General features: G+C 38.6%; 1 protein-coding gene across 26 annotated transcripts; it reads left to right on the plus strand.

Moving 5' to 3' along the window:
- The first annotated feature begins 12,104 nt into the window (after positions 1-12,104).
- On the plus strand, positions 12,105-15,634 carry LOC112201931 (nucleosome assembly protein 1;1). Of its 26 annotated transcripts, none has more exons than XM_024342853.2 (10): positions 12,350-12,484; positions 12,593-12,658; positions 12,833-12,953; positions 13,093-13,234; positions 13,329-13,368; positions 13,505-13,555; positions 13,642-13,750; positions 14,294-14,386; positions 14,932-15,214; positions 15,371-15,631. In XM_024342853.2, exons 1-7 carry the CDS (start codon positions 12,397-12,399, stop codon positions 13,734-13,736), a joined length of 603 nt encoding a protein of 200 aa, XP_024198621.1. In that variant the 5' UTR covers positions 12,350-12,396; the 3' UTR covers positions 13,737-13,750; positions 14,294-14,386; positions 14,932-15,214; positions 15,371-15,631. The 26 variants fall into 26 exon arrangements, 9 of the variants coding, with proteins under 9 accessions (XP_040375480.1, XP_024198618.1, XP_024198617.1 ...); XM_024342852.2 differs by having other exon boundaries at positions 12,351-12,484; positions 13,642-13,735; XM_024342857.2 differs by having other exon boundaries at positions 12,351-12,484; positions 13,675-13,750.
- Positions 15,635-16,071: the final 437 nt, after the last annotated feature.

Raw genomic sequence — 16,071 nt, forward strand, 5'->3', positions numbered from 1 at the left:
TTTGACTTATGCTTGTGTTTAAGTTTTATATATGTATTAATCAAGAGATCTATGCTCCTTAGGTGATGGATCCTCTGAGAGGTAGAGCTAGAGGCCGAGGTAGACCCCGAGGAGGGGGTAGAGCTAGGGGCAGAGGCAACATTCCTCCTATGGATGAGTTCTATGAGGAGGAGGTGGAGATGCCTTATGTTGTGCCTGTTCCACCTGTTGTGGATCTCATAGATGCCACTCGGCTGGCGAGATTGGCGAAGGAGATTACTAGGCTTGGAGCAGTCCCTTTTCAGGGGGGTACAGACCACATGTTGGCTGATAAGTGGATCACAAACATGGAGAACTACTTTAGGTTGGTCGTCTGCACCGACAATGAGAAGAGGGAGATAGTTACATTTCTGTGCCAGGACGAGGCATGAGTATGGTGGGAGGGCATAGAGAGGGCTGAGGATGTGTCCATCATGACTTGGGTGGATTTTGTGAGACGCTTCAGGGAGAAGTACTTCCCGGCTTCTGTATTGGAACAGTTAGAGGTGGAGTTCCTCACTCTAGTTCAAGGAACTATGAGTGTTAAAGATTATGAGGCGAAGTTCTCGTGGTTGTATTGATTTATGAAACCGTGGGATGCTCTGAGTTTGGCCAAGAAGTTTCAGCGGGGGCTGGATGCTTCTCTCAGGCATGATATTGTACCCATAGAGTTGGCTACTGTGGCACTTATCGTGGCTAAGGCCATGACACTTGAGCAGGATACCCAGCTTCACCAGGATGAGTTGGCGACTTTAAGAGATTCCTAGGGAAGGGGAAGGCGGTGGCGGAGAGCAGTGGTTCGATGGGTCATCGAGGTGGGTCCTGGAAAAGGCAGAGGACTTTTCAGCAGGCTTTTGCTGGAGTAGCTGTTGAACCTATTAGGGCTATACTTATTAGGCAGGTTGCGCCCTTAACCTGTCATAAGTGCAGGGAGGTGGGCCATTTGGCAAAGCAGTGTGTGAGGCCGAAGACTAGGTCATGTTATAATTGCGGGCAGGCAGGACATTTGGCCAATGAGTGTACCCGGCCTCAGGGTATGAGACAGAGAGATCAGCAGAGATAACAGCCTCAAGGGTAGCCCAGGGTCCTTGCTATTTTTTCAGCGAGATGCGGGAGTATAAGGCACCTTATCAACTTTAAAATTTTCTTACTAGGGCGAAGTGTGATAGTAGAGTACCTCATTTCTTTATGATTGTGTGGTGATGGGTTTTTCCCTGATGTCTATAGTTAGACTTGTGCATGTGGCTTCCTTTTGTGGAGTGGTGCATCTTTATTATTGTACAATGGTGATTTTCTATGATTTAGATTTGCGTTGTGGAATGCCCTGTGGTAATGGTGTGTAGTGATGTAGCATGCAGAATTGTTGCTATGGTGATTCACTATAATGTTGTGTGCGTAGTGAAATGCCTGTGTAGCAGCCTTTGTGGCAGTGCTTGTGTAGCAGCCTTGTGGCAGTGCTTGTAGCAGCCTTTGTGGCATGCTTATTGTGCTTTTGTGGGAGTACTGGGTGGTGGTCTGTGTGACGATAATTATGTGTGCAATGCCATGTGATGATTCATGTGTAGGTTAGCCGAGGCTAAACCTTACTATGATTTTGGTTATGAGATGGTAGGAATTGATGAGTGATTATACATGTCTTATCTCGATGGTGATTGAGACCATGAAGAAGTTTTGATTGGTGAAACAAACCCTTGTGATTCGGAATGGTTTCACCATGGCAAATATATGTGTTGATTTAGTGCTTTGAATGATATTGTTGTTTTCAATTCTTGGAATGCTAGTGTTGCATTATTGATGTGTTGATGCAGATACTGTTTGCAGACAGGATTCTGAATTCTTGTGTAGCCTGTGTGTAATACTATAGTTAGCATAGTTGTCTTTGTGTTGTGTACAGGGATGAAATTCATCAGATGTTTTAGTTGCTACCAAGTAGAGTGGTAGAGTGCATTAGGGTTGTGATGTTAGGTATTGTACATGCATCTGTTGTTGATCTAGACATGTCTTACTTCAAGGATTGAAGACTATTCTAGGAAGCTACGGAGAATTACTCGAAGTGCGAGTGCAGTATGTTATCCGCAGATTGTTGGATAGACTAAATGAGTGAATCAGGTGATGGAGGTTATATTAAGGGCATGTGTTTTTAACTTCAGCGTGAAGTTAAGACCGAGGTCTGTTGGACTTATTGCGTGGTGGTGAAAGGTGGAGATTCAACTATTAGGTTTGTCTTATCTCCTAGTGTTCGGGTTGTGCGGAACATATTGAGGTGATTATGATGAAGATGATAACTACAATGGATCCAATGTGTTTAATCGTGGTACTGTTGGAAAGGGTGTTGATGTGGCCATTGTGGATGATCGACTTGTTTTTCCAGACGGGACTACATAGAAACTTGGATCGAGGGATATTGACTTGCTCAGTATCTTGTGGAGGCATCGTGAGGAGAGCATTACTTGCAAGAAAGCGTGGACTGGATTTGAAAATGAGTTAGCCTTGCCTGATTGTTAGGCAGTACGCTTAAATTTCGGGACGAAATTTATTTAAGGAGGGTAGAATATAAGACCCCGGAAATTCATTATATATTTCTAATGGTTTCCGAGAATTAATAAAGTGTTCGTTTGAGCTATTTCGTGGTTCGAGGGTTGAGCGGAATGTATTTCGAACAATTATTCGTTGGAATGCTTCGATTCAAGGGTTGACTTTCTATACGTTTAGATTCTGTGAAAACTTCCTTCACTAAAGTCGTAGAGCGCGTCGATACGAATTCGTACATAGGTGGAATGCGAAAATCGGAGTTCATAAGAAGAAGTTATGGCCATCGGAAAAAATTTCCATTTTGGTATATATGGGATTTTTTCGGAAATTATTTCAGAAATTCCAACTTTCCATTTTGGGAAAGTCAGACTCTCTCTCTCCCCCCAACGCCGGAAATCGCCCTCTCTCTTCTTCCGACCATTTCTTCCTCCTCCGGCCACCTTTGGAAGTGAAATTCTTGCGGTAGCCTCGCCTTGACCTTGCGCACCTCCCCGTGGCCACCTTGCAACCTATCTCGGCCAGTAGCCGTTGTAGTAATGAAAACCCGATCCGACCTCAGTTTTGGGTCAAAGCGGTTTTCTCTCTTCTCCGGCCACCATGGTTCGAGTTGTTGGACATCCTGGGATCGCCTGAGGACGCTGATGATGCTGCTAGAAGGATCGTACCTGGAGTGATCTATTTCATGTTGGTCGGAGATTCGCCGGTTTCTGAAAAATTTCACGCCACCCGTGACTGTTTTTGGTAATTTTCGACCTCTTCCCGTTATTTTATGACCTCGAGCTAGTTATGAAAAGTGTTCAGCATGTTGAGACGAAGAGGAACAACCTGGCCCCGACGCCATTGGCGGTGGTCGGCGGCGGCTTTGCCTCTAACTCCGGCAGCCTTTTCTGGCCACCTCCGGGGACCTCTAGGGCAGTTTCTGCCCATTTTTATGTTCTACATGTTGATATGATCATGTTAATGTACAATGCATAATTTTTGGAGATCGATTGATTTAGTTATGAATTTTACGATTTCGATCGTTTCGTTTGTGATCCGTGAGGATCGGGCCATCCGATCGACGTTTTTGTTGTGATAATTGCATATTGTTTTTGTTAGGCTAAGATGGTGAAAGCATGTATTTTTTGGAATTAAATATTGTTGCTTTAATTCTTCTCATGAGTTGAGGAATTATAAGCATGCGTGACGTGAGTCACTTTATTTGAGTTTACTCATGCGGGCTTAAAAAGCCTACCAGATTTGTTGTTTACAATCCCGGTACACTATTATATGGTGTAGGGTTTATTGTGCAGCTTAGAATATCGAGTGATCGTTGTCAAAGCTGAGGTGTACGTTTGGTAGCGTGGGTGTAGAATGGTGCTTCTAATTGTAATCTTCCGCTGTGTAGTGAGTTGGTGAGTATGATTACTCATTGAAGTGTTGTTCAGTTTAATTTGTAAACTCTTGTAATGTAATATGCGACTCTAAATAATTAGTCGGTATTGACGTTGTGAGCTCAGTTGTTTAGTTGCTTAGTTTAAATGAAAAAATTTCTATGTGTTTTTATTGTGTTTGTTCTCGTGTTTCGGATTTGAATTTATTTATTCAAAATTCGGAGCGTGACACTTTTCTCAGGTAAGGATATCCTTACCTAAGCTTGTGGAACGGATTTCCAGTTTTTGGCCACTTTTCGATCACATATTCATATCTTAACCATCCAGTTTTTAGGTCCTAATGTATAGATCATGTATGCAAAATTTCAGCCAAATTGATTATCGTTAAGGCATCCTAAACTGCAATTTACACGAACAAACCGAATCTGTCGAACAGGAACCGTTTGTTTTCATTGTTGTAAATTGAAGTTTTGAATGCCTTAACGATTATCAATTTGGCTAAAATTATGCAGAGGTGATCTATACATTATGACCTAAAAACTGAACGGTTAAGATGTGAATATATGATAAAAAAAAAGTGGCAAAAAAGTGAAAATCTGTACCTAAGCTTAGGTAAGGATGTCCTTAGCCAAGAAGGACTGATGTAGACCAACTTTTCGATCAAATTGATGATCGTTAAGACACTAATAATTGTGAGATTTACAATTATAAGCATGAACGGTTTATATTGAACATATTTGGTTCGTCCAGTGATTTAATCTAGTTCGATACATTTATGGTCATCAATTTGGCTGAAAATTTACATAAATGATCTACTCATATAAACCTAAGAACTGAACGGTCGAAATCTCAACATATGATCAAAAAGTTGGTCTAATAAACGATACCTTAAAATAACGAAAAAAATAGATCCCTGACTAATAGGGCCCTATATATATATAACTCAGCTGATTACATTGGCCACAGATCGAGGTGGCCAGAATCCTAGGGTTTTTGCCTCCCTCTCGTTCGTAATTTTCTACGGTACTCATAAACTAGTGAGAAAGCGCGCGAGTCACTTTTAGTAGAGCAGATGGACATTCAAAATGAGATTCAATGTCCACATAAGTCCCATCAGTTATTTCCACATGTGTCGGTCCAAACAACGACCATGTTCACCAAGACTCAATTAACCTCTTGAAATTCTAGTGGTATATATATTCGAAAACATATGGAAATAACAAGCGCGTTCCTATGTCAAATTGACCAACACATAAGGACATCGAATGCACTTGCGCGCTATATAGAATCTCAACTAGTGACTAAGAAACTTACCGATTATTGGTTATTAGTTTCACACTTTCACAGATGCGATTTTAGAATAATCAACAATCACCCTCTTTGTGCCCTCTTTCCATTCAAAAACTAAAAACATGCAGAAATGCCCTGCATGAACTTTTACGTACAATTATGTCGGTCCAGGACTTCATATGAAACTTCAATTAAATTTCCTATTAATTACCATACGGGAATCCGTTTCTGACCCTCCTCTCTCTCTCTCTCTCTCTCTATATATATATATATATATATATATATATATAGTGGATCGAAATTAGTCTATCGATCTCTGGTAGCTCATAAGCGTACGTTTAAGTAGTATAGTACGAATACGAAAATGGATCAGCCAATACCGAAAATGGGCAAAGTGAGACTACTTAACGATCGATTGATGTATATCTCTATTTTTTAATTAGTTGTGTTAATTCCAGTCTTAATTTGTATCCTTATGTGATAATTATGTGAGATCATTGGGCTTTAATTAGTGTTTTTGTAATTACAGAATGGGTACTTATTCCACTATTTAAAGTGATAAGAAATCTTGCCAACAACTTCAACTTCTGGTTCAGGATTTCAGAGTGGTTTCAGTCCTAAATTTGGATTACAAAATAACTTCAATCCTAATCCAAACCACTAATCAAATCGCAGCAAGGTTATGACTTTCTCAATTTACCAAACCATCAACTTGAAGCTAAAAGCATCACACACAAACACCAAATCTGTTGACGTAGTAAAACCTACCCTTAGAGAAGGGAAACAGCTGTGGGCACTATGCCGGTAACAAATCCACTAAAGAAATCAGTACATAAAGAACTTACAGACGCTCAATCTACCTAGACCCAATCTAGAAAGTAGCCTTGTCTTTGCTTTGCTACTGACTTCACAAGCTGAACTTGTAACTCCTCTGTCAATCTTCAGATGGCACAACTCCCACAACGTCGTCAATCATCTCAAGGCACAAAGACAAGTATGCAACACACAAGAAGACATACACAGATGGTCTTTTAAAGGTATGGTTTTCCAGGTTTGACAATCCTTTGGAAGCTAGACATAGAACAGCTAACCAAGACACTATCAAGGAAGATTTTTGGCTCAGTGCATTTCTAGAGAGATATGAGGATAAGAGAAAACGATAAAGAACAGTGCTCTCGGGATGCAAGTGTGTGGCTAGCTGAGTGTGAGAACCTATTTAAATGGAAAGACTCGAGCTAAGGCTATCTGGGTATGTGTAATAAAGATAACTCACTTGATTAAGATCAGACACATTAAATAAAGCAAGCTTAAAACAAACTGCCAGCTCAGCTTAGACACACAGGATTGAAACGCATCTCATTGTAATCTAGGATAGATAAGAACCTTCAATCCTAAAAACAGCAAGCAATATATATGAATACAATTTATACCTGATGATGTTGAGGAGGGAAGATCCATACAACTTGAAGCACAACATTCTTCTGAAGATCAAAGAGACAAAAGCTAAAATTAGATACAAGAGATTCTTAGATAATGAGCTAGGAAATGCCAATTACAAAACAGTTTTTACACTAACAGTTTTGTTGAGTAAGATGCAGCAGGAGAGGAGGGTCGGAGGTGTGAATGAAAAGATGGATGTGTTCGTCCAGGTCCGGGGAACTCATCCTTCCCAGATTCGCGAGTTGTTTCAAGGTTCACCAGCCGTAGGTTATTAATTAAAAATTAATTCTATAGCTATTTACACGGAGATGTTGATTTTATTTTATTTTTCACTTTTTTTTTTAATCTTTTATCTTTTATTTTTATTTTTGACAAGAATGAATATGTATTCAAGAGCTGAACTAGCTAGTTCAATGTCATAATATTACGTACATAGTATCCGTTAGGGTCATAGCCCGGAAGATGTTGATTTTTAAAAAATTCATCATGGAACTTATGTAAATAAGTGTCAACTAATTAACTGGAAAATGAAAACATGATGCAGAGAGATGATGTAAGTTTTGGTGAAAAGGTAATTGAAATGTGAAATTCTCTTGCTTTTTTGTTTTTCGGGAGCTCCTAATGTTGGATAACAGCGGAAACGTAAAATAAGAAAAAAATAATTTGGGGTAGGGAGATATGATGCATGAATGACATACAATATAAGAGATGTACAATCCAAATACATGTACAGAGCTTCTAGAGAAAGATATGGAGGTGACTCTTAAAATACCTAATAAAGAAGTTCACTCATACGATATTTCTACAATATACTTAGCTACACCTTACCCAACTAGACTAGCCTACTTATATATATAACCCTACACTAGACAATGCCATAACTACGGCAATTACAATAGACATAAATACTAGACAACTCAAATTCTGTAACTCTTGTAACCACCGTTGTAACGCCCCAAACTGCACCTCACCAGCTTAAGCACGTCACAGTGCCGCGAATCTCTAAAACATAAACCGAACGCTCGATTTACATTCTAGAGACCGCTAGGCATTTTATTTGAAAAACTTTTTGTAGAAACACAACGGAAGCTACAAATACTTTTGAGGTGAAAAACTTGAATTTGTTAAAACCTATCTCATCCGTCCAGAACTTGGATAAGAGCTAACATGAGGTACGAATCCCTATGAAAAGAATTCAACTCATTTTGACACGAGACTAGATTTCAACAAGTCCTGAACACGAAGATTTAGAAGTATAATTCAGGTTGGAAACCAAACAAAGATTTACCGAACTTGTTCCGCACACCCAGCTCCATCCGCTACTGTCCCGTCACCAGTGCACAGTACCTGCATCCATGCTGTTGTAGGGGTGAGCTTTCGTCCTCGCTGCTCAACAGGAACTCTAACTCGACTAGGTTTGAAAACCAATAAACCAGTATTGGGAGCGCTCCAGTATGAAACATACTTAAACCAAATATTTTAAAAGAACGACAAACTTTATAAGAATGCTTTTTAACTCGAAAATCGATGCATGATACAAAATTGAATACGCGCGCTGAATCACCCTCTTTGTGCCCTCTTTCCATTCAAAAACTAAAAACATGCAGAAATGCCCTGCATGAACTTTTACGTACAATTATGTCGGTCCAGGACTTCATATGAAACTTCAATTAAATTTCCTATTAATTACCATACGGGAATCCGTTTCTGACCCTCCTCTCTCTCTCTCTCTCTCTCTATATATATATATATATATATATATATATATAGTGGATCGAAATTAGTCTATCGATCTAAGCACCTCACCAGCTTAAGCACGTCACAGTGCCGCGAATCTCTAAAACATAAACCGAACGCTCGATTTACATTCTAGAGACCGCTAGGCATTTTATTTGAAAAACTTTTTGTAGAAACACAACGGAAGCTACAAATACTTTTGAGGTGAAAAACTTGAATTTGTTAAAACCTATCTCATCCGTCCAGAACTTGGATAAGAGCTAACATGAGGTACGAATCCCTATGAAAAGAATTCAACTCATTTTGACACGAGACTAGATTTCAACAAGTCCTGAACACGAAGATTTAGAAGTATAATTCAGGTTGGAAACCAAACAAAGATTTACCGAACTTGTTCCGCACACCCAGCTCCATCCGCTACTGTCCCGTCACCAGTGCACAGTACCTGCATCCATGCTGTTGTAGGGGTGAGCTTTCGTCCTCGCTGCTCAACAGGAACTCTAACTCGACTAGGTTTGAAAACCAATAAACCAGTATTGGGAGCGCTCCAGTATGAAACATACTTAAACCAAATATTTTAAAAGAACGACAAACTTTATAAGAATGCTTTTTAACTCGAAAATCGATGCATGATACAAAATTGAATACGCGCGCTGAATCTTACCAGATGGCCGGTCCCATAGACCCACTACACGACCTTACCTCAATTTACTTCATCACCAGGTAAGCGTAGCGAGAGCGTCCGCTACCTAGCTACGCACACGTACCGGGCCCGTTATTACTATCGGAATACCCGGACGACCGGCGTAACTAACCCTCCTGAGGTTTTGGGGATCGAACCCAAGGAAGTCAGAGCCACCCTTCGCTCTCAAGCCATCACACATTTTCTCACGGATTGGTTAGTATGCATTGCATTTGAACTTAACCAAATCGTACCACTTAACATGCATCGCTTAAATAACAATATATAAGAAAACAACTAACCGAGGAGAGTCCTGAATCCCTACCTGGATTCTGATGCTTTCTCTCACGTACTCCGAGAGTTGCGAACCTTCTGTTCCTCGGATAACTGGAGTCCTAGATTCCGACATTTTGATAGTTAATAACTTTTGAACAATTAAACGAAATCTCAACGATTAATATATCGTCCAAACCAACTTTTCATGGTTTGACCAGGAGTTGACCAAGGTTTGACCGACCTTTCCTGGTTTGACCAGGATTGACAAACTTTGACCATTGTTTGACCAATCGTTAATCGTTCGATAATTACCTAAATTATCGAACATTGACTTGAAGTTACGTTATCGACCAAACATATATTGAGTGCACCCGATTACTAAGACCACCCAATATATATATACTTATATATTAATTTCTTTCACTTTCTATCCATTTAACATAAGTACAAGCATAGAACATATTTCCAATTTCATCAACATTTTATCTCAATCACGCTACACTTGGTCTTTTACTTCCATTTCGTATCTTGTCGCATAGTAATTACACGGAATTTACTATGGACACCCAATACTTTCCAATTTCCATATAAGGTGTACCCAAAACTACTATGGACACCCAATATGTTATTTTTCTTTCTTTACGCTACCATTTCACACAAGGTGTGCCCAAATTACTAAGGACACCCATACTCAGAGTTGACCATTTTCCTGATTCACAACAAAACTCAATCCACAATTATAATATCAATAGCATATTCAACAACATATTCAAACATAAACTCCAAACACCCAGAGATTAGAACCACCTGACAAAATCGACAACCAGAGGAACTCCAATTTCAACCGAGCTAAACCCAACTCACTTTAACCACTTCTAATCACCATTCCAAGACCAAAGCTTTCAAGGTTCGGATTATACCTTCAAGTTCCTCTGCTATCAACTCGGTTTCCCAAAACTCTCTGCCGAAACTAGATTGATGAAGAACTGATGATTCTCACGCCAACAGCTCAACCAGTTTCTTGATTGTTGGCCTATGAGTGCAGTTCAACAAGAAACAAAGCCCAGAAAGGCCGGAGAAGTCGCCGGCGTCGAAGAACACGGCGAAGCCGAAACTTAACCCAGAAATGAAAATCATCAGAACCCAATCCAAACTGAAACTAATTACACAGACTTAAAGATCATGACCAGGAGAAAAGGTTTTATACCACAGACGGCCCAGAAGGTGGCCGGAGGCGCCGGAAAATTCAGAAATCGCCGGTAAAGCTTCGAGCTTCTGAGCTTCGAATCTCTCTCCAGGGTCTGTGCATGGACGAACCAAGAGCACGAGGATGTAGACGACGAAGAGGTGAAGAAGATGGTGGTCGGCCGTCGTCGATCGGTGGCCGGACGAAGTAGCGCCGGTCGAATCCTACTGTGGGTTTCTGGGTTTCGTCGGGTCAGAGAGAACTCTGGTTCTCTTCCTCTCTCTCGATCCTTCTGGATCTCCCAACAGAACACTTAGATATATAGACTGATCCCATTTAAGGATGGACGGCTAGGATCAAGCGGTGGAAGCGGTGGATGGTCCAGATCAAACCACCCAATTTCTATTTCTTTAAGCAATTTCCTTAATCCCAAAACTTCCAAAATACTTAAAAATTAGCTCGGGTATCCGGAAAATTCTCCGAAAATTTTCACGAACTCGTCGTGACGTGTACTTCATTATCCAACTTCTAAATTGAGGATTTCACTTCACGAAACTTTCTGAAAATATTCTCGCGTACTTTAACTTTTATCGAAACCGATAAGTAAATTATCGAACTATTGCACTTAAGCTCGATAAATTTTTCCGGGGCTCACAACCGTAACGGTTACATTATGTCACAATTATTCAAATGACTAAATTCAGTTTAGTCCTTCAAACTTTAGGCCAAACATCAGTTTGGTCTTTTTTTTTAATCAGACTCATCCTTGATCTCCCAAAATGCATCAACCTCGTCTAAAATTTGAATCCGGGGCCAATTGTGACGTCACTTGTTGAGTTGGAACAGACAAAGAGCCCCACGTACTTTTCAGCTTTTGACGATAAAATGTCGAAACTACCCCTTTATTATAGATTTTTTTTTTTTTTTTACTTCGCCTCTATTGAAATGAAAAAAATACATACCCAATTACAATGAGTTCCATTCATTGAAAGAAATACAAGTGCTTTAATTTAAATAAAATAAAGCCTTTATATTATAAACGAGCTTGATAGCTAGTGAAATTCTAACCAACAGAAAAAAAAAAAGCTACCGAGTATATGACTTCTAGCTTTGTTAAAAGTCTAGTTACCAAAGCAACTACACTTTGGTAAGAGTTGTAGCCTTCATGGCTTCTTGGAAGAGAAGGGTCCAACTAGTTCCAATTTGAGTTGAACTCCAACAACCCTCATGTTGTTTAGAAGTCAAATCCTTCATTAGTGCTCACTATATAAGGGCTAACCTGAAAAGGAGGATACAACGCTGCAACGCACTACAACAAATATGGACTATAGTGACCAAATTATAGTGACCAACCTATAATTGGTCGTTAATAAAATGGAATTAATGACCAACATTACCCATTGGTCACTAAAATAGTCAGTGCTAAATTTTTTCTAACTCCCGCTCAATTATTGTATCTTAGTGACCAAATCTATAATTAATAGTGACCAGCTCATGTTTGGCCACTACATTAAATTTGGACACTTGTAGGGAAACGTTGTCGTTTTGGACTTAGTGACCAACTATTTTACATTTTCCTTGGTGAATTTTCAAGCGGGAAGTTTTCAGAGTCGAAAAATTTCGCTGTCTCCAAAAAGTTACAAGCGCGCTTCCAATTCCTGAATGAAAGATGGATATTGTGATACCCATCTTGTTCTTCTCTCACTTCGACTCTGACTCCGATTCCAACTCAAATCATCTCCGACTCATACCCATCGACATTGACTCCGACTCAGATCTTCTCCTCTGCTCCTGTTGCCTTCTCCACTGCTCCTATTGTAAGTATCTCTTTCACGAGGCTTGTTGAAAACTGATTCCACTCCATGGTTGAGCTATTGACTATGGGTTTTGTTTTTTTGGCAATCAAATTGACTTTGGGGTTTGAATCGAGAGGTTTCATGAAGCAATTTGGTACTTGAGTTAATTTTAGGGTTATGAATGTTTGGGTTTTGATTTGGTTTGATTTTCCTTATTTCTAATTTTTATTGATCAGGTTGCTTTTCATATATCTATTTCAAGGATTAGCTGGAGACGACGAAGAAGGATTGACAAATAAACGATTGGCTTTTCATATTTCTGGGTCTGGTAAGAAGTTGCCAGTAGTTCGATTTTTTTTTTCCCATGTAACTTGACTTTCTATGGTTGTGTTCTTTTATATTATCACTTCTATATATTGTGGATTTTAGGAAGTTTAGGAGTTGATTTTGCGATTAACTTGTATTCTGAATTATTTGCTTTACTCTTAAACGATATCCAAAGGGGGGTTTGGTTTCAAGCATGAGTTCTTCTTTGACAGCAATCCTTTTTTTCTAAATCCAGTCTTAACAAAGACTTATGACATGATTGACGAGGATTTACCCATTTTAAGAAAAGCAATAGGGTAAGTTTCATCTCTCCCTTGTCTACATATGTTAAGTAATCTGGTTTGCTAAGTTATAATTATGTTATGAGCTGAAAGGCAACTGCATGGTTCTTTGTATCTACGTAACAATAACTTGGTTGAAACTTGTGCTTTGTAGGACTGATATAGAATGGTATAGTAGAACACGTTTGACACCAAAGCTCAATGAGAAGAGGCTTTACAAGGGCACTAACAATTGGGGAAGTTTCTTCAACTTCTTCAGTCCACCCGAAGTCCCCAGAGTTATAGATGGAAAAGCGGTAAATTGTCTTCTTTACTTTTGTTATTTGACTCTCTGGTTTCTTATCTATTCTTATTGGGTGAGCTCATAATTTATCTTTTATACTTGGACAGGTTTCTGAACTTATTAGGAGGATGATTCCAAGTCATACTAGTATGATTGTTCCAGATGATACATGTGTTCTTTAAATTCCCAAATTCTGTGTTCGTTTGATGTTTGGACCATTATACTGAGTAACTGAGGTATTCCTCTCTTTTTTTTCTTATGTTCTTGACATTGTTCTTTATAGGTCAACCATTCGAGAGGTCATTCCCCATGCTGTGTCATGGTTTGCAAAAAAGTAAAGAGAACTTTTTTTCTCCTTTAATATTTAATAGGCTCATCATCCTCTCTCTCTCTCAATTTTTATTGTATTTATTTTTACAATGGACCAACTTCTGCCACCTCTCTCCTCGGTAGTTCACCTGTCAGAATATCCAATCTTGCCTCTGGAGGAGTTCTCAACGACCAGGCAGTGCTAGTGAGTGCTTTCAATGTTAGTAACCTAATTACATATATAAAAAAAAGACTGATATTTCACTATTGTTGGCTTATCACCATTAGCTTTCCATTCCCCTATTTGCGGTTTACATGTTTGATTAGTTAGGGGTTTTGGTATTTGCGTAGGATAAGATGCAGATTTTAGATGGGCAGGACTTTGTGATCCTGAGGAGCCTTGGTCATATCTAGGCATGATTATCACTATCTTGATTGGTCAAATTTTTTATGTTCTTAATGCTTCATTATTTGGAGCACTGTTATTGTTGATTTGTGGTTTATATGTTATTTTAAGTCAGTATCTTGGCTCAAATTTTGGTAATTCAGACTTTAGTATTTACAAATCTGTTTTTTTATTGTTAAATAACTGTTATTTTTATTCAACTCAATATATTTGGTCTTATTTCAAATTGTTTAATACTAGATACCAATAGGAATGCCACTAATGAAATGATTGTTATTGAGTTATAAAAACTATTTGATGAAGTAGTTAAATATTTCAATTTGTTTAATACATGAGACTTGATTTTTGAACTTGCAGAGGAAAATTGATAAACTGTAGGAAGAGTTTTTCAAAAAGGGAGGAGCACTTAGAGCCAAGTATGAAGAATTGTATGAACATCTCTACAACAAGGTATCATACATGGTGATCTACATAATTATACATTTGTATTAAGAAACCTTCTCTATTTCTCTTTTAGAATTTTAGAGTCTTAGGCAGATCAATCAGCATGTCACTTTTTCACCCATTTTGACACTGGTTGATGAGCTTAGGTTGTAGAAACTATCACCCAAACTGGAAATTTAAAAACTACATTGAACTCTCGCTGATCATTACCCATGCTTGCCAATTGATCTGTGAGTGCATGTGCATTCATATGCTAGGAGGCTCGTGCTTTGTATCTTTATGTGCATATTAATTTCTATGGTCATACTCTCCTAAGTTCTTTCAGATCAGTTATTTTTTTGAATCTCTATGCGGGTGTATCCCAAATTTAGTTGGATGTCCCTGATTCCTCTTTTTTTTTTCTCTCTCTCTCATTCTGGTTCTGTTCAGTTGGATGTTCTCTTAACCCATGGTCTTCTACAGTTATTATGATACTTTTTTCCCACTGTTTTTTGTGTGCAAGTTCAGATAATGTCTGATTACTTTTGATCTGATTCATTTTACATATGCAGCAAATCGTGCTCAAGTGAGGGAGTCAAATTAAGGTAGATCAAGCAGAAAGACAAGCAATGCAACTTGCAGAGTGAGTTGATGGCTGCAAAGTCTACTGCAGCCCAGCAATGAGGAGTTAGAGATAGTCAAAGCTGGTGCCGCTCAGCAAAATGAAGAGGTAGAGGCAGTGAAGGCTAGAGCCGCTGCACAAAATGAAGAGTTGGAGGCACTAAAGGCAAGACAAAATTATACCGACATACTTTTACTTAAATTGACGGCGCAGTTATCCTCTCAAAACTGATGGTATGCATACATGATTCATTTATGCTGTTGCAATTATATTATATCAAGGAAATATAATTAGTGTATATAGTGAATACTAGGCCTTTCTTAGATGCAGGTCTTACCTACATTAGGATGAAGATTATAACTTGTTGTATATGTTTTGTTATATTGCAGATTGGTCTAAGCTTCAAAAAAGTACATCTTGCAGACTACCATTGAAGGCTTATTGAACTTCTATAAAGACTTGTATGTATTTCGATTTATTTTGAAATTGCTATTAAGGATGGATATTGACATTTGTATATTTTGGATTTGCACATTTAATTAGTATTTCAGGATAGAGATACATGTCTTATATTGTATTAATATTGATATATAACTGGTTTTTGAGTACATTTGATTTTATGGTGTTGGAGTATTGAAGGCTAGTTTGATTTGTATTGACACACTAAATGATCAGGTTTGTTTTAACAACTGTGAAAAATTGCCAATTTAGTTACTAATTAAAGTACCAATGATCTAGCAATATGGTTACTAAAAGCATGTCAATGAATGATTTTCAATGACTAAATTTTAAAATTCAGTGACCATTGGTAACACCTTTAGTGATGAATCTGTAGGTCACTAATGCTATTATTATTTGTGACCATAAGACCGTGGTCACTAAAGACATTTTGAATTAGTGACCGTAAAATCGTGGTCACTAAAGACATTTTGAATTAGTGACCAACTTACATTTGTTGGTCACTAAATAGAAATAGTGAGGGACCTATAGTGACCACCCAAATTTGGTCACTAACCATATTTAGTGACCAGATTTGTTAGTTTCAGTGACCAATGTAGTGGTCATTAATACCCAGATTTGTTGTAGTGAC

Source organism: Rosa chinensis, chromosome 5 (genome assembly GCF_002994745.2).
Source record: "Rosa chinensis cultivar Old Blush chromosome 5, RchiOBHm-V2, whole genome shotgun sequence".
Taxonomy (NCBI): domain Eukaryota; kingdom Viridiplantae; phylum Streptophyta; class Magnoliopsida; order Rosales; family Rosaceae; genus Rosa; species Rosa chinensis.